This window comes from Plutella xylostella, chromosome 11 (genome assembly GCF_932276165.1).
Source record: "Plutella xylostella chromosome 11, ilPluXylo3.1, whole genome shotgun sequence".
Classification (NCBI taxonomy): Eukaryota; Metazoa; Arthropoda; class Insecta; order Lepidoptera; family Plutellidae; genus Plutella; species Plutella xylostella.
In genome coordinates this window covers 1,663,590-1,689,414 of record NC_063991.1, presented here as the reverse complement: position 1 = coordinate 1,689,414, position 25,825 = coordinate 1,663,590, and the positions used below count along the sequence as shown (strand labels likewise).

The following is a 25,825-nucleotide window of genomic DNA, read 5'->3' as shown; positions in this document are numbered from 1 at the left end:
GAGGATTGAAGGCGGTCGCTACGCGTCGCTGCTCAAACAACGACACGTCGCGCTGCTGGGACGACATGTAGATCTGTGCGCGCTGGTGAGTTATTTTTATTAGCTGTTTTTGAGTGTAAGTTTGGTTTAAATTGGTTCAACGGTTGTCAGTTATGGGTTTTACAGAGCAAATATAAAGGCTTGAATCGGAATTGGATCCTAACTAATTGTGAAAGATCAAATACAAATAAGCACAAATAAGTCAAAAGACTGTTATCAATCGGGATTTTAATTTTAAAATGTATGTAGGTATGTTGTAAGTAACACTGTATCCATTCCACACTAGCATTTCCAATCCTTTTATGCTAGTAAATAATATAAAAAAATGCTGAGGATTGAAAGCCTTCCTTCATCGGAAGGAGACCCGTGTCCAAGCAGTGGGGACGTGATGGGTCGTGGTGATGATAATCCACTCATGTTATTAATGCTGTTTCCCTGGCAGGTGGCTCAGCGCATCAACGCCGAGATGCACCGCGCTCTCGAAGCCGCCGTCTGCAAGTTCGAGGCTGGTGACATTACTGGAGTTATTGTAAGTGTTTTGAACAGTGTGTCTTTAAGTTAAAGGTCTGTAAGATATGGTAGAATAATGTTACAGTTCAGGGGTGTACAATGTACATATGTATGTAGGAGGTGGAATATCTTTGAACATAGATTATAGAATTATGATTGACTATGGTGTTCTTTTTATAAAGGCTCTCTTGTAAATATGGCGTCTAGCAATAACATTGTTCTCTGATTTTGGTTTTAAAATAAATTAAGTAACGGTGTTGTAAGTGCATCCTGCGGTAATATTTTCATCACACGTGTATATTGGAGCGGATGACATAATGTTGCAGCAGAAGATGTATCGCAACGTCACTACTGGTTCCTATGTTGGCGAATGTTTATGATTGGTAGATATCAAACGCAACGTAACATACCACACCCTTACCCCTAAAGATTGTCCAAAATTTACTTTTCAATCTTACACAACAACTGAAACCTCCCATTCTCCCCAAAACAGGAGCTAGAAGGCCTGATAGCCGTCAACCGCCTCACCCACTCCCTCCTAAGCCGCTACCTAACTCTGGACGACTTCGAGTGGACGCTACGCGAGTGCGACCACGGCGTGCTCGCTCCGTACGGGAGGGTCACTCTGCACGTGTTCTGGGAGCTCAACTACGACCTGCTGCCGAACTACTGCTACAACGCCGCCACCGGCAGGTCGGTGCCGCCTCCGTCGCTAGCTTTGTGAACGAACCCTTATGAGACACTAGTTGTGTGAACGCACCCTTATTTAGACACTATTAGTTAGCTAGCTGTGTGAACACGTCCTTATGAGTCACTAGCTTTGCGGCAGGTCGGTACTACTAGACTGAGGTCTAGAGTTTAGTCGGGGTTCACACGGTAAAAGTATGCTTGGACCACGCGCTGATTCTTAATGTGTTTTATACAAGGTGTTGCAAAAAGGGTATACCTTCTGGAGAATTACTTTTTTTCGCGAATTTTGAAATTTTGACTTCATTTTCAGGCTTATATATAACATGTTGCACGTTCAGCTGAAACCTTCAAAATTCGCGAAAAAAAGTCATTCTCCATAGTAAAAAGTCAAGTGACCAACAAAGTTTTTGTAACATCCTGTATAAGATCCAGTATTTCTGTTCTATTCGTTAATATAATAGCCGTATGACTCGTATGAAGGCCTATCCACTCTTTACTTAAATGTACGACGGTTCGGGTCGGCGACGTGACGTCAGCGGAATTCCATAGGTTACTACAAATAAACAATGATTAACTTACCCTTCTATTTCCAGGTTCGTGAAATGCCGCGGCCTCCAGTTCTCGGGGCCGGTGCAGCGCGAGAAGCCGCAGCAGCACGGCCACGCGCTCACCTGGGGCTCCAAGCAGCTCAGCCTGGCCTATGGAGCCCAGTACGCGCAGTTTAACGGTCAGTACGCGCAGTTTAACTGTCAGTACGATCACTATGTCATCTAAATATATCAATAGAAGCTCGTCTGGGGCTCCAAGCAGCTCAGCCTGGACTATGGAGCCCAGTACGCGTAGTTTAACGGTCAGTACGCGCAGTTTAACTATCAGTATGCTCAGTATGTCATCCAGATATATTAGAAGTAGCTCAAATGGGGCTCCAAGCAGCTCAGCCTGGCGTATGGAGCCCAGTACGCGCAGTTCAACGGTCAGTACGCTCAGTTTAATTGTCAGTACACTCAGTATATCATGTAAAACATGCTGAAAGCTGCTCAGATGGGGCTCTAAGCAGCTCAGCCTCACGTATGAAGCCCAGTACGCGCAGTTTAACGGTTAGTACGCGCAGTTTAACTATTAGTATGCTCAGTTTGTCACGTTAAACATGCTGAAAGCTGCTCAGGTGGTGGTATAAGCAGCTCAGCCTCACGTACGGCGCCCAGTACGCGCAGTTCAACGGTCAGTACGCTTTATTATGCATAGTCATAATATCGATCTAAAAATTACAATAGTAGCTCAACAGAGGCTAAAAGTAACTAAGTATATCAGTGCCACCACTCTTTCTGTTCCTGGGGGGTCACTCTCTATATCTACGAACGAATGATCAAGAATTGTGACGCAATCGGCACGCTTAATACTACGAGTTAGTAGTGGTTAGCGCTGCAGTGATAATTCTTGTACGTTTGTTTGTCGATTTAGAGAGTGACCCCCGAAAACCTTCTGCAGGTTGACTGGCAAAAATTATAACTCAATAAACAACATACCTAATTGTATACTTCATGGGTCTGATACAGTACGAGTAGTTTCGTATATTCATAGATGGCGTTAATTCCAGGTTTCGTCGGCGCGCCTCACTTACACGCCCTAGTTCGCCTACTAGGCTACCAGGGCGTGGCGGTGGTAATAGACGATCTAATGGATTACAATCTCTAATAACAAGTCCACGGACAATCTTCTCTGCCCCCCTATACATAAGCTGATTTTATATATAGTTCCGCGGTTTATTAACCTTTCCTATGCCGAACAGCCGCGCACACATGTAACTGCCGTCTGCCGGCGCTTTTTGACAGTAGAGAGCGCCCGCGCGGGAATCACATTTATATGAATATTTGGGTATTATTGTTTGGTACTCAATAATGTATCGATTGTAATTTATTGTCAGATAGCTAATGAACATGTTACAATGAATTTTATTGGTTATAATAGTTTTATTTGATTACTATAGGTCATTGATTACAGATTTTTCTTGAAACTGCACCCATCACAGAAAAATACCTCTATTTCAATATAATTTTAGTTTCAATCCAGGTTTTTTATACTTATTACTTGAAGAGATTATATAGCTATCAACTGATATCAATAAAGTATAAACTCTAGAGGAAAAAGATTCATAATTTATATTTTGAAAACTGACTATAATTTGCTTTGTTTCAAAAGACTCCATTTTCTGTACATGTGCATGTGTGCGTGACAAGAGCTTGCTCCAGTGCGCCGTGTGCCAGATCTGTCCCAAATCAAGGGTGTTCACTTTTGATGAAATAAAACAAGAATGATAATATTTTTATAATGTTTCGTATTTTAGCATACTAAATTATAAAAACATAAACGTAAGTTACTTACTGAATCATATTTACTTATTTGTTAACCTACTTTCAACAAATACGATACTATAAACATATACATATATAAATACATATATTTATTTACATAAATAGGACAGGTGATCACCCTCTCAGACTCATCTACACATCGATATCATTCTAAGGAGCCTAAACTTCACGTTCACTAGAGCGATGATCCTAAAAAATAAAACACGCTGTATAACAACCCCACGCACTTCGTGTACATACACGAGCGGCGGCCATTTTGTTTGCGTATGTGTGTGTGTGTGAATTTTGGTTGCACCTTGATAAATATTGATTTTCTCTAATATTTTGGCTATTTATTGAATAAACCGATATAAATATGTATTATCAATAAAATTATCTTTATAAATGAAATAAAATATTTATTGATGTTTTTACATAACAGTCCAGAAAACAGTTTACAAAGTTACGCACCCTTCAGGCAATAATCCGGTACAATTTTAGATAGATAAAAACTAGATTTTTTGTATTTTTTTGAACTATTGATTTATCACTATACCTTCAAAATTGAATAAATAACAAGAAAACATAGTATTTACTTACCTTTTGACGTTTTTTTCATACGAAATCACTATTTTATTACCAGCAGTCACGAGTACAAGGACTGTTCAAGGTACCAAAATTTGAATTTCGCGCTACTTGTAAACAAGTGAAGTTTTTGACTCAATGAATGTTGTCGATGGTTGTTTCATTCATATAGAATAAATTACAGGTGATTTCATACTCTATTTCATGGTAATTAATAACTAAAATCACAAAAATCGCGATGAAGTGCTCTTGGGACAGATCTGTCACTAGGCAGACAAGGGGGGTTGGGACAGATCTGGCACACGGCATTCTAGAGGTTAATAGATGGCGTTAATTCCAGGTTTTGTCAGCGCCCCTCACTTGCACGCCCTAGTTCGCCTACTAGGCTACCTGGGCGAGGCGGTGGTAGTAGGCGATCTAATGGATTACAATCTCTAATAACAAGTCCACGGACAATCTTCTCTGCCCCCCTACACATAAGCTGATTTTATATATAGTTCCGCGGTTTATTAATAGATGGCGTTATCCACAGGTTTCGTCGGCGCCCCTCACTTGCACGCCCTAGTTCGCCTACTAGGCTACCAGGGCGTGGCGGTGGTAGTAGGCGATCTAATGGATTACAATCTCATAATAATTTAAAATAAAAAGTCCATGCACAATTTTCTTCAGCCCCATGCACATAAGCTGATTTTATACATAGTTCCGCGGTATATTCATAGATGGCATTAATTCCAGGTTTCGTCGGCGCCCCTCACTTACACGCCCTAGTTCGCCTATTAGGCTACCAGGGCGTAGCGGTGGTAATAGACGATCTAATAGATTACAATCTATAATAACAAGTCCACGTTAAATTTTCTGTCTGCACATTAGCTGATTTGATAGTTCCGCAGCGTATTCATAGATGGCGTTAATTCCAGGTTTCGTCGGCGCCCCCCATTTACACGCCCTGGTTCGCCTATTAGGCTACCAGGGCGTGGCGGTGGTAGACGAACTAAGACAATAATCTACTATACAAGGCCCATACCCATTTTTCTTGGACCCAGCCCTTGACTTCATTTAATAGTTCCGGCGTATATTCATAGATGGCGTTATTCACAGGTTTCGTCGGCGCCCCGCACCTACACGCCCTGGTTCGCCTACTAGGCTACCAGGGCGTGGCGGTGGTGGTAGGCGAGCTACTGGGCGTGGCGAGAGGGTTGTTACACGGGACGCTAGCTCAGTTCACGCAGGCGTTACAGAACGCCATGCCGAGGCATTGCAAGCTGCCGCGGTATGATTATGGGTCTAATGGTATGTGTGTTTTGTTTAAATTTATTTCATATTTCTAGAGAAAAAAATACATAGTAATCTGTGCATCCAATTATAATATTGATAGTGTGGTCAAACGGGCTTCTGAATGTTCCAATAGGATAACAATGGCCAAATTTCGATCGCGCATGCTCATCCAACAGAATTAAAGAAACAACAGTTTTTATACTCCGAAAATATACTCATATTTTTTATATTTTTTTTATCTTCAGACGTTTTTGATTTAGTTGTTTTAGGGCAGATTTTTGAATAGTCAGATGAAAGTTATCAGACAAATAAAATTGTTGCTGTCACTGTCGTTTTATCTGGCTATTGAAAAATCAGCCCTTATTAATGTTCAATAAAGCTATATATATCCTCATCTTCTATCACTCGCAGGCGTGCTAGGCTACTACCACGCGCAACTCACGGACATCGTGCAGTACCCCGACGCGAGGACCGAGCTGTTCCACGCGTTCAGAGAACTGGGGAACATCATACTGTTCTGTATGCTGATTGAGCAGGTAAATGGAGGTGTTATACGATTATGGAGATGAAGTGGTAACTCCACTGCAAAGGATCTTGGCAGCTGCCCAATTTAAATTTGCATTTTTTGTAGCCAGCTTTAATATTTTAATACCACGATGTAGGATTTCATTCAATATTATGTGTATTTCGCTTCGCTGCCATCTGTTTTGTGTAAGCGGTACTTCGAGACGTATCAAACGGCATATCTTACCGCCACACGTTTGACAGTCCTCCTATGGTATCTATATAGACTTATGCGAAAATGTGAAATGTCTTTTATTTTTTTGTAAATAGCAGTTCAATGCCAGACATGGACTTCCGGCAAAAAAATTACAGGAGGTTAACAAAAACTTTACACTTTCTGAAATTTGTTTCATAATTTCAGGCGCTGAGTCAAGAGGAAGTGACGGACCTGCTTCACGCTGCGCCGTTCCAGAACATTCTGCCGAGACCTCACACTGCTGGTAAGTGTTACACTATATGCATATTCTACAGAGTGAAAATTTATAAGTGAACTTCGCAGAGGCACGTCAATGTAGCTGATATATTTATATATTTAAGAATATCTGCTATAATTATTGTATCAAAAAAATATGGAGAGGGCTGCTTCATTTACTCATATTGATACTTAATCATTCAAAAGCTGGATTACGGATAAAAAAACCTGTATTTTACCAAATTACAGGATTTTTTAAACGTAACTTTGTTTTGGTAACCCTGTGTACTCCTTCGGGAATTATATCATGAAAATAGTATGCATGTATAAAACTAAAATAAATAATAATTGTTGAACAGAGGGTGAGAAGCCGGAAGCGAAACAGAAGCGACTGGAAGCGAAGTACGCCGCGCTACAGATTGTGCCCAATGTCGACAAATACGGCACTGCCAAGGTAAGCCATTTACATCGAACAAAACTAGAAATCTAAGCGCACTGCGAAGCGTAGTTAATAATAGAACACTGCATATAATTTTTCAAAAGCTATAGGGTCTTTTCAGTGCGACGCGGTTGACCTACGCGGATGTCCACGGCGGTCGGTAAAATATATGAAAACTCACAGCGCGCTAGAAGTGTATAACTGTCAAAAGCGTATGAAAGTACCTAACTCTCAGCTATCTATAGAGACTTATTGAAACTGGCAGTAAATGTCTTTAACTTTATCTTCACCTTACCTTAATCTTAGGTTTTCGCCTTCTGTACCACTTTTGCCACCTGTATATCTATAGATGTGTTTTATAATTATCAAATTTTAATGCTTCCACCCATAGGTTGCTTCGAAGAAATCGCTTTAAGCGATAAGATCGCCATTTATACATATGTGTTAGATTAAGTTTTCTTTAATTATATCCAAGTTCTTGTGTACAGAATATAATCATTATCTAAATTTCGTCTCCAGCAAAGCCAACTCTCCCGTGAAGGTGACCTGCTAACCCGCGAGCGTCTCTGCTGCGGGCTCAGCCTGTTCTCCGTGGTGCTGCGGCGGCTGCGCGCGTGCCTCGCCGCGCCGCAGTGGCCCGCGCCCGCGCCCAAGCACCACGCCGCCACCGACCTCGACCAGAACGACTTTCACAGGTCAGAATTTGTATAGGATGCGTCGGATTTTGGTGTGGGTGCAGGTTTTGTAGCTCCGGAACGGATGGACCGATTTGAGCGTGGGTGACTTCGTTGGAAAGCTAGAGCGTTCAATGACTTTCATAGTTTTGATATTGTATCTTAGGCCTGTAAAAATAAATAAAAAAACAGGATGCTTCGACGTGCGCACCAGCATACCGTGTAAAAGAAAAAAAGGTTTTAAAATTACAAGCAATGGTTTTCCCGCAAAGTACTAAACTAAAACGATTTCCACACGCATTTTTATGTGGACCCTTTTATCTATTGTTATTTTGTTATCCTAGCCCAATCAATAATTGTTTAATTTTCGTTTTTCAGACTATGGTCGGCGCTACAGTTCCTGTACTGCATCCCCGTGGGTGAGACGCAGTTTACTGTCGAGTGAGTTAATTCTGTTAAATTATCATTATTAGTCCTAAATTTTCTTGGATCCTAAAATTCTTTTGTATAAGTATATTTTGTTCCTGATTCACCCCCTTACAGATTACTTTCAAAACTAGCGGTTCACCCGAGTTTCGCTTCGCCCAAAAACGTTTTCCCGTCGGGATCCCGCGAAAAAAAGTAGCCTATGTGTTAATCCAGGATGTCAGCTAACTCCAAATTTCATTACAATTGGTGCAGCAGGTGAAGAAGTAACAAACACACATTCACAAACTTTCGCCTTTATTATATTAGTGGAATATAATTAAATAATTAAACCATTTCCCAGGGAGCTATTCGGCGAGGGCCTCCACTGGGCGGGCTGCACCATCATCGCGCTGCTCGGCCAGCAGCGGCGGTTCGAGGCGCTGGACTTCTGCTACCACATCCTGCGCGTGCAGCGACAGGACCAGAAAGATGACGTGGTCAAGGGCATCGTGAGTATTGCGAGCTTGTATTAAGGCTGTGTCTTCACTTGTCAAACAGACGACTCAGAGCTTGATTCATAGGTCAAAAAGTGCGATCAAAACAACATGCCGCTACCAGAACGACTTTTACAGGATAGAATGTAGAAAGGATGCGTCAAATATGAAATTGGGGGCAGGTTGCGTATCTCCGAAACAAATGGACTGATTTGAAAGTGGGTTATTTCGTTGGAAAGGTGACTTCGTTTCGAGCGTTTCTATACATGTTTCATCAAAATCGGTTCGCGGGTTCAAAAGTTATGTTAAGGAAATGGTTCGAGGCGCTGGACTTCTGCTACCACATCCTGCGCGTGCAGCGCCAGGACCAGAAGGACGACGTGGTCAAGGGCATCGTGAGTATTCTTGGATTTAAAGGGTACATATTTAGGTGTCAAACAGACAAGTAAATGAGCTTGATTCATAGGTCGAAGTCTTAAAACGCACTCAAACAAAACACAGCCGCTACCAGCCTCGACTAGAAAGACTTTTACAAGATAGAATGTAGAAAGGATGCGTCAAATATGGAATTAGGAACAGGTCGCGTATCTCAGAAACGGATAGACCGATTTTAGTTTGCGTTACTTCGTTGGAAAGCTGGCTTCATTTCGAGCGTATCTATCTATGTAGGAATGTAACATTATCGTTTAATAATATTTGATAGTGCAGAGTGTATGATAGGAACTATTGTCTATGAAAGCGAGTATTATCTATGAAAGGAAGTATTGTCTATGAAAGGAACGAAGAATGAGTGAGTGAAAAGATTAAGAAAAGATGGAGGATTAGAAAAGGTTGTTGTGCTCGAACATAAAATTGTTTTTTAAAGGATGTGATACTGGAATAAACGTGATTCAGTGAAATACTTTTGGTTTTGATTTCCACCGCCTGGTCCCACAATTTTGGGGGCTCGTCCGGGATCGAGCGTGGAAATGCAAAAAAAAAAACGACGCGTGATGATGATGAGCACACAGGACGACGACGGCCATTAAAGAAGAAAACGACGTAAATAAAGTTGAAAAAGTGATTGGTCACTAAATATAACTAGAAGAAGACGGAAAATGACGACGACAACAAAAAACGACGCTAGCAACAACGCGATGCTTGGTAGCATGGCGTCAAACGACGGATTCAGCGGAATCACCAAATTCAATGGCGAAGACAAGACGTATTCCTCGGCGAAGTGGGCCGCCGACATAGAGGATAATGCCGAGATATTCGGATGGACTGCCCAGCAGAAGCTCATTGTCGCTCGACGGTCGCTTGTTGGTACGGCTGAGTTGTGGCTGAGGACGGAGAAGACGTTTAAAACATTCGATGAACTGAGTGCTGCCTTACAAAAGGAGTTTCCCGATGCATTGAACAGCAAGGAAATGCACGAGCTGATGGCTACGAGGAAGAAGAAGAAAGATGAGACGTACTACCAGTATATGCTAACTATGAAGGAGTTGGGCAAAAGAGCCAAGTTTGCCGACTACGTCGCGATTCAATATATCGTTGACGGCATTACTGACTATGAGAATAACAAGGCTATCTTATACGGTGTCACTACCTATTCTGTTCTAAAGGAGAAGTTGGCCATTTACGAGAAGATGAAATCCAAGACGGTAAAGAAGACTGAAGTCGAAAGTAAAACGCAAAATGTGTTTTCATCTTCACGTGAGAAGAAAGAGACGGCGAGACCCGATGGTCGCAGTTGCTACAACTGCGGAGACAAGAATCATCTCGCAAATCGGTGTCCCAATGGCGTGAAATGTTTTCGTTGCAACAATTTCGGCCATATTGGAACGGAATGCCGATCTTCTACTACGACGAGGCATCAACAACAACAGGGCGGGAGCCGCGGAAGCGGAGACGGCGCCTCCGGTCAGCGGACGATGTGCGTATCGGTCATTCCAGAAGATGGCGCTGCCGCTGCAGTGAACGGTGAACGGGAACGACGCGGAACGAACGAAGTGAACGAAGCCGAAGGAACGGGATCGTGTAACTGTCAATGTCAAAGTCAAAGTGTCATGCGAGTAAATGTAAACACAAACAGTGCGGTCAGTGAATCTCTGTGTAATTCGAATAAATCAGTGAAATTAGTCAAAATAAGTGATGTAGACGTTGAGGCCTTGATAGACTCGGGCAGCGATGTCAACCTGATGTCGTCGGAGCTGTTGTCCCGGCTTAACAAAGCTGGACATGACGAGGACAACGAGGACAAGGTGGTGCTCACTGGACTGGGTGCATCTAGGGTATGTTCCGTGGGAAAGTTCTATACTACGATCAAAGTTGATGGTAAATATTTTGATACTGTATTCTATATTGTTCCATGCGGTGTTATGCCATACGAAGTCATATTGGGTCAACCATTTCTGTTGAATACAACTGTGTTGTTAGACAAAGGTACAGTTAAGCTCATGGCACAAACTGAAGGTGGTCAGTACATGTTGTGTTTACCTATTGAGGCTGATGAACCTTTATGTAGTAATCCAGAGGTACAGGAACTTGTTGCTAGTTACAAGCCCATGTTTACTAAAGAGGCTCCAATAAAGTTGAAGATTATTTTAAAAGATGAAGTGCCTGTAGCTCAGCGTCCACGAAGGTTAGCTATCAAAGAGGAAGAAGTTGTTAGGCGTCAGGTGGAAGAGTGGTTAGCTAAGGAGATAATAAGACCTAGTTATTCTGAGTATGCAAGTCCATTAGTATTGGTTACAAAGAAAGATGGTAGTATTAGGGTTTGCGTAGACTATAGGAAAATTAACCAAAAGATGATTAAAGATGAATACCCATTGCCGGTTATAGATGATCACATAGACAAGCTGAGTAATTCTAGGGTATTTAGTACTTTAGACTTGAAAAACGGATTTTTTCATCTGCCAGTAGAAGAAGAGTCAGTTAAATACACGGCGTTTGTGACAAGCAGCCCTGAAGGACAGTACGAGTTCCTCCGAGCTCCTTTTGGACTTTCTATATGTCCTAAATACTTCAGCCGATTTATTAACATCATTTTCAGAGAGCAGATTGCTAGTGGAATAGTGCTAATATTCATCGACGATGTTATAATTCTGGCAGAGAATGAAGAAGAAGCTATTGAAAGACTAAAGATAGTATTGAAAGTGTCGTCTGAGTACGGACTTGAAATTAATTGGAAGAAGACACAGTTATTACAAAGAAAAGTTGAATATTTGGGCCATGTCATTGAAGATGGTACAGTGAAGCCTTCACCAAGCAAAACGGAAGCAGTCAGATGTTTCCCAGAGCCAAAGACAGTAAAGCAAGTTCATAGTTTTGTGGGTCTTACCTCATACTTCAGGAAGTACATTGAGAATTATGCAGTGATAGCGAGGCCTCTCACAGACTTACTTAAGAAGGAGAAAGAATTCTACTTTGGTGAAGAGGAAAGACATGCTTTTGAAGTATTGAAGACTAAACTATGTAGTGAACCGGTACTGAAGATATATGAAGTTGGTCTTGACACGGAGATGCACACAGATGCCTCAAAATATGGATATGCAGCCATTTTGATGCAGAAGGAGAAAGATGGGAAGTTACATCCAGTACACTACATGAGTAGAAAGACTAGCGAGACGGAACAAAGAAACTATACAAGTTATGAACTCGAAGCTCTAGCAGTTGTCGAAGGAGTGAGAAAATTCAGGAAGTATTTGTTTGGAATACACTTCAAGATAGTCACTGATTGTGCAGCATTTCAGAAGACGCTTTATAAGAAAGAAGTATCAGCCAAGGTGGCAAGATGGGTTTTATTCCTACAAGATTTTGATTATGAAGTGGAACACCGAGCTGGAGCTAAGATGTCTCATGTGGATTCATTAAGCAGAAACCCTCACTGTTATCTGATACATTCAGAATTACATGCACGGATATGTAAAGCACAAAAGGAAGACAGTGACTTAAGTGTGTTAAGAGAAGTACTGAATGAGAAGACAGAATACAAGGATTTCTACATAGAAAATGACTTGATATACAAAGGTGTAGAGAAAAAGTTGGTAATACCTGACATCATGGAGACCGAAATCATAAAGAGAGCACATGAAGTTGGACATTTTGGAAAAAAGAAGACCATGGACATAATAGATAAAGACTACTACATAAAAGACCTAGCCAAGAAGATAGATAGAGTGATTTTAGGATGTGTACCATGCATATTAGCAAGCAAGAAGGAAGGGAAACAAGAAGGATTTCTCAGTCCAATAGACAAAGGAGAGCTGCCACTAGAGACGTTACATATTGATCATCTTGGACCATTGGATGCAACCAAGAAAATGTACAACTATATCTTAACAGTAGTAGATGCATTCACGAAGTTTGTCTGGATTTACCCTACTAAGACGTTGACTGCAAAGGAAACTGTAGAGAAGCTGAGGCTACATCAGAAGGACTATGGTAATCCAACGAGGTATATTACTGATAAGGGAGCTGCCTTTACTGGACAAGAATTTAAAGATTACTGCCAAGAAGAAGGGATTCAACATCATGCTGTAACAACTGGTATACCAAGAGGAAACGGCCAAGTAGAACGCATCCACAGGATTATCATATCTGTTTTGACCAAGATGTGCATTGAAGAACCTACTCACTGGTATAAACATGTTAGTAAGGTGCAAAGAGTGATAAATGGCACTTATCAAAGGTCGATTAACACATCACCATTTAACTTGCTTACCGGTACAAAGCTGAAGCAGAAAGAAGATATAAAGCTCATAGAATTATTAGATGAAGAATGCAGACAACATTTCATGGAAAGGAGAGACAATGTAAGACAAGCAGCTAAAGTACAGATATTGAAGGTTCAAGAAGAGAACAGAAGAACTTATAATAGGAAAAGGAAAGAAGCTCAGGACTATGTAGTTGGGGATATTGTAGCCATACAGAGAACTCAATTCGGTAATACTTTGAAGCTTAAACCAAAATTTCTCGGACCTTATCAAGTAGTAAAGAAAGTAGGTAAAGGTAGGTACCATGTAGAGAAAGTTGATCTTAATACTGAAGGACCTAGGAAAACCTCAACGGGTGTAGACTACATGAAAATGTGGCCATGATTTTAATTTCATAACAGTTGGTTGAAAGAGGTTTACCCAATATGATTTGGTATAGGTATCAGCTGTTATTTAAATTTCTATTGTGCTTAAATTTAAAATAAGATAATAACATTAAAGTTTAACTGTATTTTTATGTGTTGAGTAAGAGTAGTTAACATCTTTAAATATGTAACATTGTTTCAATAATAATAACTTTATTTTCAGAAAAAAAAAAGTTACAGCTGTTATTTTGTTAGGTAGGGATATAAAATGTTTATATTGGTATTTAAATGTTGTGTTTAATATCATAATAAGCTTGTATTTACTGAAGTCTAAGTAAGGGTGTGCTATGTTATGTGTAATAAGTAGCTATGTAGTTTAACAAGGTAAATACTATTGATTTAACTTAAAGATTTTTTTTGCAGTGTTATTCTGTAACTACTTACTATCATTTTATGGTAAAGAATGTTTTTTTTTGTGTTAAATGTTAAGAAGTTCATACTTTTGTTGAAGTACTTGTTGTGTTTTAAGGGTGATGTTTATTCCCTAGCTGATGTTAACATTAACATAACTTTCTTATTTAAGAGTAAGGTAATTTGTTTATTTTAAATGTTTGGGTAATTTAGGTAGAGGTCTATTTTGAAACTGTACTTAAATTTTATTTTTTTGTGTGGATGATTAGAGTCACTTAGGGAAAGTTATACTTAACTGTTAGATTAATATTTTTTGTTGTTGAAAAATTGTAAAGTTATTTAACTGTTGTTTGTTATTGAAGTTAAAGTTGTGTTAGATTGTTTAGAGTAGCCTGAGGTCAGACTACTATACAGGATGGCCGAGTTGTAGGAATGTAACATTATCGTTTAATAATATTTGATAGTGCAGAGTGTATGATAGGAACTATTGTCTATGAAAGCGAGTATTATCTATGAAAGGAAGTATTGTCTATGAAAGGAACGAAGAATGAGTGAGTGAAAAGATTAAGAAAAGATGGAGGATTAGAAAAGGTTGTTGTGCTCGAACATAAAATTGTTTTTTAAAGGATGTGATACTGGAATAAACGTGATTCAGTGAAATACTTTTGGTTTTGATTTCCACCGCCTGGTCCCACATCTATATTTCATCAAAATCGGTTCGCTAGTTCAAAAGTTATGATAAGCAAATGGTTCGAGGCGCTGGACTTCTGCTACCACATCCTGCGCGTGCAGCGCCAGGACCAGAAGGACGACGTGGTCAAGGGCATCGTGAGTATTAACTACGGTTGAGGTTGCGTCTTAATGTTGGCCGCAAAGTGCAAAGGCGACAAAACATCACGTCGGTATCAGAACGACATTCGGAGGTTAGATTTTGGACCAGACCAGAAGGATGATGTTAAGGACATCGTGAGTTTTCTATATTGTTATTTTTCCTAGGGAACTCTCGGACATAATATTAAGCTTCCCAGAATCCCTCAAGGGTGAACTTTTGATAGGATTAACTATAGATTTGTAAGGCAAACAGGTTATAAAGGTTAGATTTTGTGTAGGTTGCGTTGAAAATTGAATAGAGTGTAGATCTCAAAACGGTAGCGTAAATTTACTTATGGATATACCCACCATTTATGTTAAATACAAGTAGTAAATACGTTTTCTTTCTAACCAACAACCCTCATTTCTCTCCCCAACAGCCGCTGAAACGCATGGTGGACCGCATCCGCCGCTTCCAGGTGCTGAACAGCCAGATCTTCTCCGTGCTGGCGCGCCATCTGTCGGCGGAGGACGAGCGCGCTGGTGTGGAGCACGTCAGGTGCTTCCCGCCGCCCAGCGCTAATAAGATTAATTAAACGAAGATAGAGGACTAGAATAGTGAAGGAGACTATTCGAAATAGCTGTAAAAAACGCCAATATTTAGCCATTCACTCACTCATTTTACGTAACGTTAATTCATTAACTCATTTTTATTCATTCTTTCATCGCCACTGTAGCCTAAATTGAATTATAGTGTATTTAGTGCAAGCATTCATAACACCATTCACAGCACTAGGCCAGCGTGGTGGACTAGGCCTAAAACCCTTCCTTCATTGGAAGGAAACCCGTGCCCCAGCACAGGGACGTGATGGGTCGATGATGATGATTAAAATAATAATTTGAAAATATTTAGTAATTCATTCACTCGCTCATACTTGTTCATTTTTATCATTTTCATTTTAACATATTCATTCATATTCATGCATACATTAATTAATTTAACAGCATCATAGTTAGATGCTCGATACACATGAAAAATCCAATGTGTAAAACATGTAGTGCACTGTGTAACTGCAGGTAACAATTTTGTCAATCCTATAAGTATCTCCTTTTTGTTTTGTTTAATTAGAATATAATTAATTATTCTAATAAGTTTTAAGTTAGTTTAATCGTGTAGTGCACTTTGTATCTCTAGTATTACTACTTTAAAATTATAGACTTTATCATGAATTCCGATAAAATAAGACTATTTAAATAATAATCACATGATTTATACTTAGGGCTGATTTTTCAACAGTCAGATAAAAGTTATCCGAGGAATAAATATAATGCTGTATTAGACAGTGACATCAACAATTTTATTCCTCAGATAACATTTATCTCACCCTTGAAAAATCAGCCCTTAGATAAGTAAGTATATAGCTTGTAATTTTATAACAAATTCAATTACATAATAAACGTAGTAACTATACCGACCTATTTTCTTTATTCACCTTTAAAATAGACTAAGCTGGAGCGAGGCCAAAAGTTTTTATTTATTAAAGAAAAGAAAAAATACATAATTTATTTATGTCTTATTTTAAAATACATCCATTTTAGCAGCAGTCAAAAATGACACAACCCATTAAACGTAAACATATTATAAATAGGATTGCATCAAAATTAAATAGTAAAAACTATAGAGTATAAAAGACACAATATATTTCTTCCAAATAAAAGATTTAAGTACTTATAAAATTGTCAACAAAATAGAAATTTTATAATGGTAATATTTACTACATTGCACATAAAAAACCTCCTAAGTAAATTAGTGACGTATAATCTGTACCCTTTGATATAAAATAAAAGAACAAGATAGAGTGTCGGCGCAACAGAAAAGTTTAGATAAAATATAACATCTCACGTTTCACGTAAGCTTCGGTTAAGAGTAACAAAATATATGTTCGAACCGAACTAATTTAAAATAAGAGCTCAATGGTGTTATTTCTCGAGACGTTTCTTTTGCACTGACACTCCATCTAGTCCGTATTAACATCATAGCCACAAACATTCAATTAATTAAGCCATTCCTTAAAATGCCTGACTAGAGACTCCTATACCCATCTATCACTGAACATCAGTCTTCTTCTTCTTCGCTCGACTCTGCTTGAGGTGCACGAGCTTGTTGTGTGTGTAAAGTGACGCCTTAAATCCGAATGTAGCGCCGCATATTTTACACTCGTATGGTCGGAGGCCCGTGTGCCGGTTCATGTGCTCGCTTAGAGTCTTTCGATGCTGTTGGGGGTAATAATACGATAATTATTGTTAGTGAAATAGGAGCGGTGGTAGCTCAGTCGGGTAATCGCCCGCTTCTCACGCCAGAGATGCGGGTTCCAATGTGTTCTTTGAATTTTAAGTGCAATGTATACTAAAAGATTGCACCCTCACATTGGCCCCAAAATTTCATATCTCTGTCATAACCTTGTAATAAAATTTTCTGGCACCTCCTGTGGGTTGACTGATAGAAAATGCTTGTAGCATTAAGACCACCCTTTGTACACCTATTTTTATATTTGTGCAATAAGGGATTAAATAATAACAATAATCATAATTTGTCTGAATTAAGGCCAGCGCGCAGTTGACATTATCTTTAAAAAAATGTCCTAATATGCACAATTGCACATCCTTCCTTTTGAAATCATCGCACTAACCTTAAATGCATTACCGCAAACATCGCACACGTGCGTCCTCGCCTCCTCTCGAGCCGTGTGCGCGCTCACATGTCGCTTGTACGCTCTGGCCGCGTCGAACCGCTGGAACACCGTCATATACAGGGTGTTAAAAAAAGGGTATGCTAAGCCGAAATCTACGTGTGCACCATGTTATATCTAAGCCCAGTAATAAAAGCAGAATGTAAAAATTATGGTAAAATGTATTCATTATTCATTCCGATTTTTTTTCGCGAATTTTGACATTCAGATTTCATTTCCGGGCTTACATATAAATCATGCTGGACACGTAGGTTTCGGTTTTTGCAACATCTTATATACAGGGTGTTAAATAAGGGTAGTAATAATATACAGTCATGAAATCGGAAATGGATCCTAACTAATTGTTCAAGCCGGTATTTATTTATGCACACATGAATTCAAAAGAGATTGCTGTCGATTTATTATAATTTTAGTGCTGTTAAAACATGAAATTTGAATCTATTAGTGTTTGCGTAAATAAATCTACTATCTTATCCACAGGCACAATTTATAGTTGGATATTGCTAAAATTTAATAACATTTCATAATTTAAAAAAAACATATTTACTTACAAAAGTGAGCATTCCATGAAATGATTAATATTAAAATGATTACCCTATTGCAGATTTCACACAGATAGTTGGCGAGCTTCAAGTGTTCCGCCTCTATGTGGTACTGCATCGCGGTCTTCGTCGCAGTTCTTTTCTCGCAAACATCGCACTCGTATCTGTTGGCAAAAAAACAAAGCTTATTATAGTTTCAGCGTTTTGGATGGATGAGTATATGTGTGAGTTTAAAATGTGGCAAATAGTATCTTTATTTTACTTACGGCATTAAGCCTAGTGTGGAGACCACTGTAATTCGTGTTGTAATTTCTTTTTATCAAATAAATTCTGATTGTTACACAATATTATGTTGGTCATTTCGGTTTCAGATGTGTAAGTGTAAAATGTGACAAATAGAATCTTCATTTTACTTACTTAAGTTGGTCATTCCCGTTATGTCTCTTGTTAAACTTAATGTGAGATTTCAATAAGTACGGGTTTTTGAACTGAATACCACACTCCGCACAGAACGCGTCCTCGGAACCCTGAAATATAAACCCATTCTTACAGATGCAGTTAAGAAATAGTTTATTGCGAAACAAGGGTGGAAATTTCGTCATTGCAGGCGAGTTATGAAAATTATGAGTGTGATTTTTTTTAAGAACTTCTAAAATTAAACTTTAATTACAATTTCTTTCATTCGCATTTTTTACAGGGAGAATGGCACTTTTCTATGTATATTTTAATTACTGAAAATACATTATCTACACTGTGTTTTAAGTGGTAAAAACATGGATCAGAAACGCTCCAAAAAAAGGCCGATACACGGGCTGCCATATGGCATTTTTTATTCAAAGTCAAATGTTTTTATTCATCGTATAAATATAAAATTTTATGATGAAAGTAATTTTTTACAAACTACTCTCTACTCTCTATTTATTAAAGGGTTTATAAGTTTACCGTCTGCTTGTGTGTTTTCATATGTTGCTTTAGCCGCAGTTCTCCCGGGCACAGCCTTTGACATACTGGACACTCAAGCTTTTCCACCTCACCATGTACCATTCTGCAAGTATAACGGGAGTATATTTTATAGTTTACACTGCTTGACATGTGAGTGAGGTTTGACACATGTATATAAAAAAAAAACAATTATGTGAAGTATCGTTGATTGGTTACTGCGTATTTAGCGACCATTTTAAAAATAAAAATAGAATATTAATTGGAGTGCAAGTGTTTTATCTCATTTTGTTGTTAGATCATCGCTGACAAAAGTTATAGAAGAAGAAGATAGAATAGAGTCACATTAACTTGTAAAACTATTATTTGTTTGTTTGGATATTATTTATATCTTATTAAGTTTTGCATGTTGCTGAGATTATGTATAGTTTAGAAGTAGGTACTCGAAATAAAAATAGCTACATGAATAGAGTAGAATACTCACTGCATGTGTCGTTTCATGTTGATGGTGCTCAGTTTTTTGTAGCAGATCAGACACGTGACCCTGTTGTGCACCATCCTCTTATGTCGCCTTAGGGTAAGCTGGCCGCTGCAAAAATTGTTCATTACTACCCTAGGGCTGAAAACTACTCATTTTGTCCCGAGACGGGTCTGGCGGTTTAGTAATTTGACAGATTACATTATTCTTTAGGATTTCTGACCCTGACATAGAACGTCTAAATTTGGATAAATAGTTTAAGATACAAAGGGCCCTACCACAAAAACTTAGACAGTATTTAACAGGTGTTTAGCGCTTTCAAATGCCTACAAAATCTGTCAAATTTTGTTTTAAACACTTGGTAAACAGTGTTTAAAGTTTTTTGTGGTAGTACAGAAAATATCTAGGCCCGATTTTACCATTAAAGAATAAAGGCTTATCCATCGCTTATTATAATAAGCGACGTCATACATTAACGTATCCCGTATAAACCTTATACATAAATGGTGAAATTGAACCATAATAGAAAATAAACTTACACAAATTCATCATTGCACTTTTTACATTTCTTCACCCTCATGTCGTGTGACCTCTTAATGTGTTCCTTCACGCTCCGCTCCTGATAGTGCTCGAAGGCGCAAGCGGAGCAAACGTAAATTCTGTAAAAAAATATACAGGGCCTTTTTTGCAAAAAGGGTATACTAAGCCGAAATATAATGAGAATGTAAAAATTCGCGAAAAAAAACATTTGACATAGAAACTTTGTTGGTCACGTGACTTTTTACTATGGAGAATTGGAGAGATGTGATGAGACATTTTTCGACCATTTTGCAACACTATATTGGATATTACCCATCCATTAGATTTAGCACATCTAGATATGTGAACCCACCAACCCGCAGTGGACCACCGTGGTGGGAAATGGTCCAAGCTTAGAGGAAGGCAGTTTACACCTTGGGGATATGCTCAAAGGTTCCACTCGAGAGAGTCAGGTGCAGGTACTGACACCCCTACAGAGAATAGAATAGAATAGGTACAGTAAAACACTTACTTATAATGTGTTTTGATATGTAAGTCGACAACAGATGAGTCAGGAAACCTCTGCTCGCATATCCGACACGCAAATGAACCTAACTTCTGAAATGATACAAAATAAAAACTCGAATAAATCTGTTACAATACAATATAATCCTTTTATTATTTTTATAACTCTCTTAATTCCAAGGGTTGTCTGGTACAATATAATCCTTTTATTATTTTTATAACTCTCTTAATTCCAAGGGTTGTCTGGTACAGATTGCTATAAGCAATATCGCCGCCTTTTTGTACTGTTTTTATTTTTCAGTTTTATTTTGTTGTTGTTGTGTTTTTGTGCAAATATAGATTATTGTATTGTATTGTAATTATGCTTTTATTGAAAAAAACCCACAGCATAAATTAAATTAATTACAAAGTAAAAGCAAGCACAATAGGTGGCCTAATGGATAAAAGAGATCTCTTCCAGGCAACTGTACAGGCATCGCACAACGTACATACCTCACTATGTTGAGTGTTGTGAAGCTCTAAAGACTTTTCGGAAGCGAATGAAACTATGCACTTGACACAACGATGTCGACTGGTCTTGTAAAACCTGAAATGTAAAAATATATTGTGACTTTACCAATACGTGACATTGGCAGAATTTTAGGCAAAATATAGATAGATAGATAGAATATTATTTATTTGTACACACACATTAAATAAACTTAACTTACACATATGTACAAAAATGGCGGTCTAATCGCTTAAAGCGATTTTTTAAAGACAACCTAAGCGTGGAAGGATATTTATTATATTATTAATTTAATTTGCGCCTTAAATTAATAAATAAATTGCTTAAATTATATTTCAACATACGTATACTAAAGTTAGAATTAATGCATACTATTCTTTTTAATATAACAAGCATTTTATATCAGTCGTTGCCTATCCTAACTAATTCCTAACTTTCCTAACTAATATTATAAATGTTAAAGTAACTGTGTTTTTTGTCTGTCTGTTACTCTTTCACGCCAAAACTACTCAACGGATTTGAATCAAATTTGGTATACATATGGTCTAGACCCTGAGGAAGAACATAGACTATTTATCCCGGAATTCCCACGGGAAAACTTTTTAAGGCGAATCGAAGCTTGCGGAAACAGCTAGTATCAAATATGGCTATAAAAAACAAAAAAATACATCAATACCTACTTAAAATCCTTCATTCTCTCTCTGAAGGCTAACATTTCTTGTTCATTCAGGAGTTTCTCCACATATTCTTTCTGTTCTTCCGTTTGGGGATTCCTATCATCATCATCATCATCTTCAATGTCTTTAGCTTGTTCCATAAATATCTTCATTGATTTATCATCAACATCAGGTTTTGATTTCTTTATATTATTTGGCATTCGTTTCATTTGTTTTCCTTGACATGTTGTTAATTTGTTTGACTTTGATTTCATTTGTTTTGCTTCTGATTTCGTTAATTTGTTGGGTGTTTCGATTGTTACCACGGTGAAATGGGGAGTTGGTTCCTGAAATATGCAGGTTAAATCAATTTATGAAACTAGTATTAAGCTGCGTACAGACCGGCCAAACGAACGCCAACGAACTGGTATCGTTGACCTTCGTTGCTGCAATCTGCCCTGTATTATGTTTGATAAATATCCATTGTTGGGTGTTTGTTGGCCGTTCGTTGGACCGGTCTGTAGGCAGCTTTATAAAAATTCTCTGATCCAAAAATTTAGTGAATCAGTATGAGCCAAAGAAATCTGAACCCTGGTAGCATGATAACTTTGAGAGGGCTTAGGTATCTTCCAGTTAGTATACATAATTATTTTTATTACATTTGTAACAAATTAGCACAAAAACTGTTGAACCGATTTTAGTTTCTTTCTTCAATGAGTTACTAAAGAACTCCCTACTAAAAACCTCACTGCAGAAAAATATACTTAGTGCCAATTTCTCCATTGTCGGTTAGAGCATAACCAGAGAGCAGTAAGTTGACTATTGACACATCTGTCGTGAATTTTATATGGAGATGACATATAATTGATGAATGATAACAGGTCAGTTAGATAACCGACTATGGCAAAATTGGCACTAAAACAAATACCTCTTTAACAATGACATCTGGCATTGCATGTTCCCCCTCCGTTGTGTCAAGTTCTTGTTTGACCCCGCAGTCCATATCAAACTCACAATTCACTGACATAAACTCTTTTTTTGGCTGAATGAAGTCTTCCTTTACATACATTTGTTGGTATTCACTACTCATTTTCTGCGGTCTAGGCAGTGGGCTCTGATGTGGAGGATTGAGATCCTCCAGGTCCCACGGAGGTGGTATAAATGAACTGTTGGAAACCTGCAATAAAAGTATTGACAGACACTTAGACCTGGTTTTGTCTATATAAAGATTATAAAGGCATTTATTTCTTTTAAAAATTTTTGATGTGCCTGATGTGCCTGAATCAGACAATGTGATGACCGCTACCTTTGCAGACGATACCGCTGTTCTTGCTTCGGATGAAAATAACAATTTGGCATCTGAAATTTTACAGAGCCATTTAGATAAAGTTAATGAATGGATGAAAGATTGGCGAATAAAGGCTAGCGCAACTAAGTCGAATCATGTCACATTTACCTTGAGGAAACAAGACTGCCCTCCAGTGAAACTTGGAAACGAAGTGCTCCCCCATCAATCTACTGTAAAGTACCTGGGCTTCCACTTAGACAGGAAACAAACTTGGAAATGCCATATTCAGAAGAAAAGAGACGAGCTAAATCAGAGATACCGATCACTGGAGTGGCTTATGGGTAGGAAATCTAGACTATCACTCGAAAATAAACTGTTGATTTACAAAACAGTCCTGAAACCCGTGTGGACCTACGGTATTCAACTGTGGGGAACAGCAAGCCAAACAAATATTGAAATCCTACAAAGATTTCAAAACGGAGTACTCAAAGCCATAGTAAATGCACCCTGGTTCACCAGAATGGATGAGGTGCATGAATATTTGAAAATGCCTACCGTGAGAGAGGAGGTTGCAAAACTTACAAGAACCTACCGAGACAGGATTGTAAATCACCCAAACAAACTGGCCACTGACCTTACCAGTAATGTACCCACCAGAAGACTAAAAAGAAAAAATATCTGGGATAACATAGACCTATAATACATTAAGAAGGCAACCTGACAATGGGAGGGTATGCCTGCAAAGCCAAATAAACAATGAAATGAACTGCTTATGGTTATATTAAACCGATCGCAAGTTGGCAAAAAAATATGAAAAAAAAAAAAAAAAAAAAAAAAAAAAAAAAAAAAATTTGATTTAAAAAAGTTCAGTTTAGAATGATTGCCTGATTCACTCTCTTTTGGGTTACCCCCTTAGTACCCATTTCAAACACCCTGTATAATACCTGTGTCTCTGGCTGCACATGTTTTTTCTCCACATGTCTGTAGATGGCATTGTATGTGTCCTTGAGCTTACTCTGGGTGAGTGTGGAAAGACTTTGAACTAGAATGCCTTGCTGACCGTAGTTTGGAGCCTGTAAGCAAAACAAAACTATTTATAAGTAGTTTGTTTGAGTGTATTGTACAAATTATATCACATGAATATTTCATTATTTTGGGTCTAACAATTATTAAGTTTTTAGCCAGTTTTGTTTACACACAAATCTATTAAAGAGATTAACAATCCTTTTCACATTTTTAAATTAACTTAAACATAGATACATTTCTAAAGATAAACTGTGCTACCACAAAAACCTTTAAATACTGTTTAACAAGTGTTTAAAACGAAATTTGACAGATTTTGTAGGCGTTTGACAGCTCTAAATATCTGCTAAACACTGTCTAAGTTTTTGTGGTAGTTAAGGCTCAAAGAGCCTTTGAAAATTTTTATTTTATAGTTTTGTACTCTTTTTTGCCAGGCTGTAACTTATCAATATGTAGCATAGAATAGGTAATTATGTATATGAATAACCTACCTTATCTATCTGTGACAAGCATCTCAGCACGGTGCTGGCGCGGTGAGCAAGTTGCACAAACTTCCACGCTCTGGTGAGGATCGCGCAGCACTCCCAGCAGATGTTGTCTTCAGGATCCAGCTGAAACATTTTTGAAAAATCTAAACAAAAATTTTTTTTTTGTAAATGGGCCTTGTAAGATTCAGCATCCTATAGCAGATGTACTGATATCTCAGCCTATATGTGATATATATGTCGCAGGCAACTGGTTTAATCTCCTGTTTGATTGAACCACTAGCCCATTCATTGGATGGCGCTGTTCAGTTGTATGACTAGGCCGAACGTTGATTGTACAAGCGTCACAAAACGTCCAACTAGTTAGCTGACTTAAAATCAGTCAGGTGGTGAATAAAACAAATATGGCGTCTAACAGCTAACAGCTGACACAAAAAGCACCTATATTGTTAGTTTTTTGCAAATAAATTAGCTTTATAGTGTGTTATTTGTGTTAAAATAGTGTGACAACATGGATTTACCTATTATTACGCCGCGGGCGGATAGTTTCAAAGAAAAAAAGTGGCGAAACTGGAAAATTATGAACAACAATATGAAGGTACGTTTATTGTTATTGTTTAGTTAATTTGTGAGATAAGAGCTTTGTAACATAGTCTTTTTGTTGACTCTTGTCTGGTGATGTTCACCCTAACCAGACATTACAAAGTTGCTATACTATATCTCATTCAACGACTTCGCTGAATGACGTTCAGTCAAGACGTCGAACGTTACAATCAACAACTTGACGAGTTGTCCTTTAGTCATACAACTGAATAGCGCCATCCAATGAACGGGCTAGTGGTTCAATCAAACAGGAGATTAAACCAGTTGCCTGCGACATATATACTGAATCAACCAAGTATCCAAGATGTGAATAAAAACATCAACCGTGGCCCTTTCATGGGAAACTTTCAATTAAGCTCCTAAAGTTTTTTGTAAAAGTTAAAAATAGTTTACAAGTAAATTTACACACTATTGTACTTACTATAAGGCCAACACAAATGTTTAAAAGGTGTGGATAGTCCGTGAGAGGATGCAAAATTCGATTGTTGCTGAGACAAGTGGCGCAAACCGTAGATCGTACATTAAACGCGTTTATAGTGGTAGAACACGACTGTGGTGGCGTTTGAAACATTTTCCATCGATACACGGAAGCTGCTGCATATGTGGTCTGAAGCGAAATAATAGAAATTAGAGCATTTTCATTTAATAAAAAGGAAAACAACACAACATTGCAGTGCTTGAACTATTTTTAAATGTCAAAATTGTCAAAAGCCTGACACAGTCAAAAAATTTATAATTTAATCTGTGATTATAATTAAATCATCATTATTCTGAAGAAAAATACT

At 38.3% G+C, this 25,825-nt stretch overlaps 2 protein-coding genes across 2 annotated transcripts in view; one reads left to right on the top strand and one right to left on the bottom strand.

The window, feature by feature from the left end:
- Positions 1 to 15,351, top strand: part of LOC105397594 (cytoplasmic FMR1-interacting protein) — a 28,379-nt gene extending 13,028 nt beyond the window's left edge. The window contains exons 20-30 of the mRNA XM_048623880.1: positions 482 to 568; positions 1,043 to 1,242; positions 1,833 to 1,966; positions 5,274 to 5,465; positions 5,862 to 5,986; positions 6,376 to 6,454; positions 6,786 to 6,880; positions 7,385 to 7,560; positions 7,918 to 7,980; positions 8,309 to 8,456; positions 15,165 to 15,351. Of these exons, the coding sequence (XP_048479837.1) occupies positions 482 to 568; positions 1,043 to 1,242; positions 1,833 to 1,966; positions 5,274 to 5,465; positions 5,862 to 5,986; positions 6,376 to 6,454; positions 6,786 to 6,880; positions 7,385 to 7,560; positions 7,918 to 7,980; positions 8,309 to 8,456; positions 15,165 to 15,320 (1,455 nt within the window). The 3' untranslated portion in view covers positions 15,321 to 15,351. The remainder of the gene's footprint in view (positions 1 to 481; positions 569 to 1,042; positions 1,243 to 1,832; positions 1,967 to 5,273; positions 5,466 to 5,861; positions 5,987 to 6,375; positions 6,455 to 6,785; positions 6,881 to 7,384; positions 7,561 to 7,917; positions 7,981 to 8,308; positions 8,457 to 15,164) is intronic.
- A 1,374-nt stretch (positions 15,352 to 16,725) lies between these two features.
- On the bottom strand, positions 16,726 to 25,717 carry LOC105383194 (zinc finger protein 563). The gene is made up of 14 exons (XM_048624219.1): positions 25,462 to 25,717; positions 24,444 to 24,563; positions 23,874 to 24,002; positions 22,570 to 22,818; positions 21,666 to 21,988; positions 20,970 to 21,063; positions 20,485 to 20,570; positions 19,973 to 20,092; positions 19,440 to 19,544; positions 18,959 to 19,061; positions 18,434 to 18,543; positions 18,069 to 18,180; positions 17,415 to 17,516; positions 16,726 to 16,998 (listed from the first exon to the last, which is right to left on the bottom strand). Exons 1-14 carry the CDS (start codon positions 25,609 to 25,611, stop codon positions 16,831 to 16,833), a joined length of 1,971 nt encoding a protein of 656 aa, XP_048480176.1. The 5' UTR covers positions 25,612 to 25,717; the 3' UTR covers positions 16,726 to 16,830.
- Positions 25,718 to 25,825: the final 108 nt, after the last annotated feature.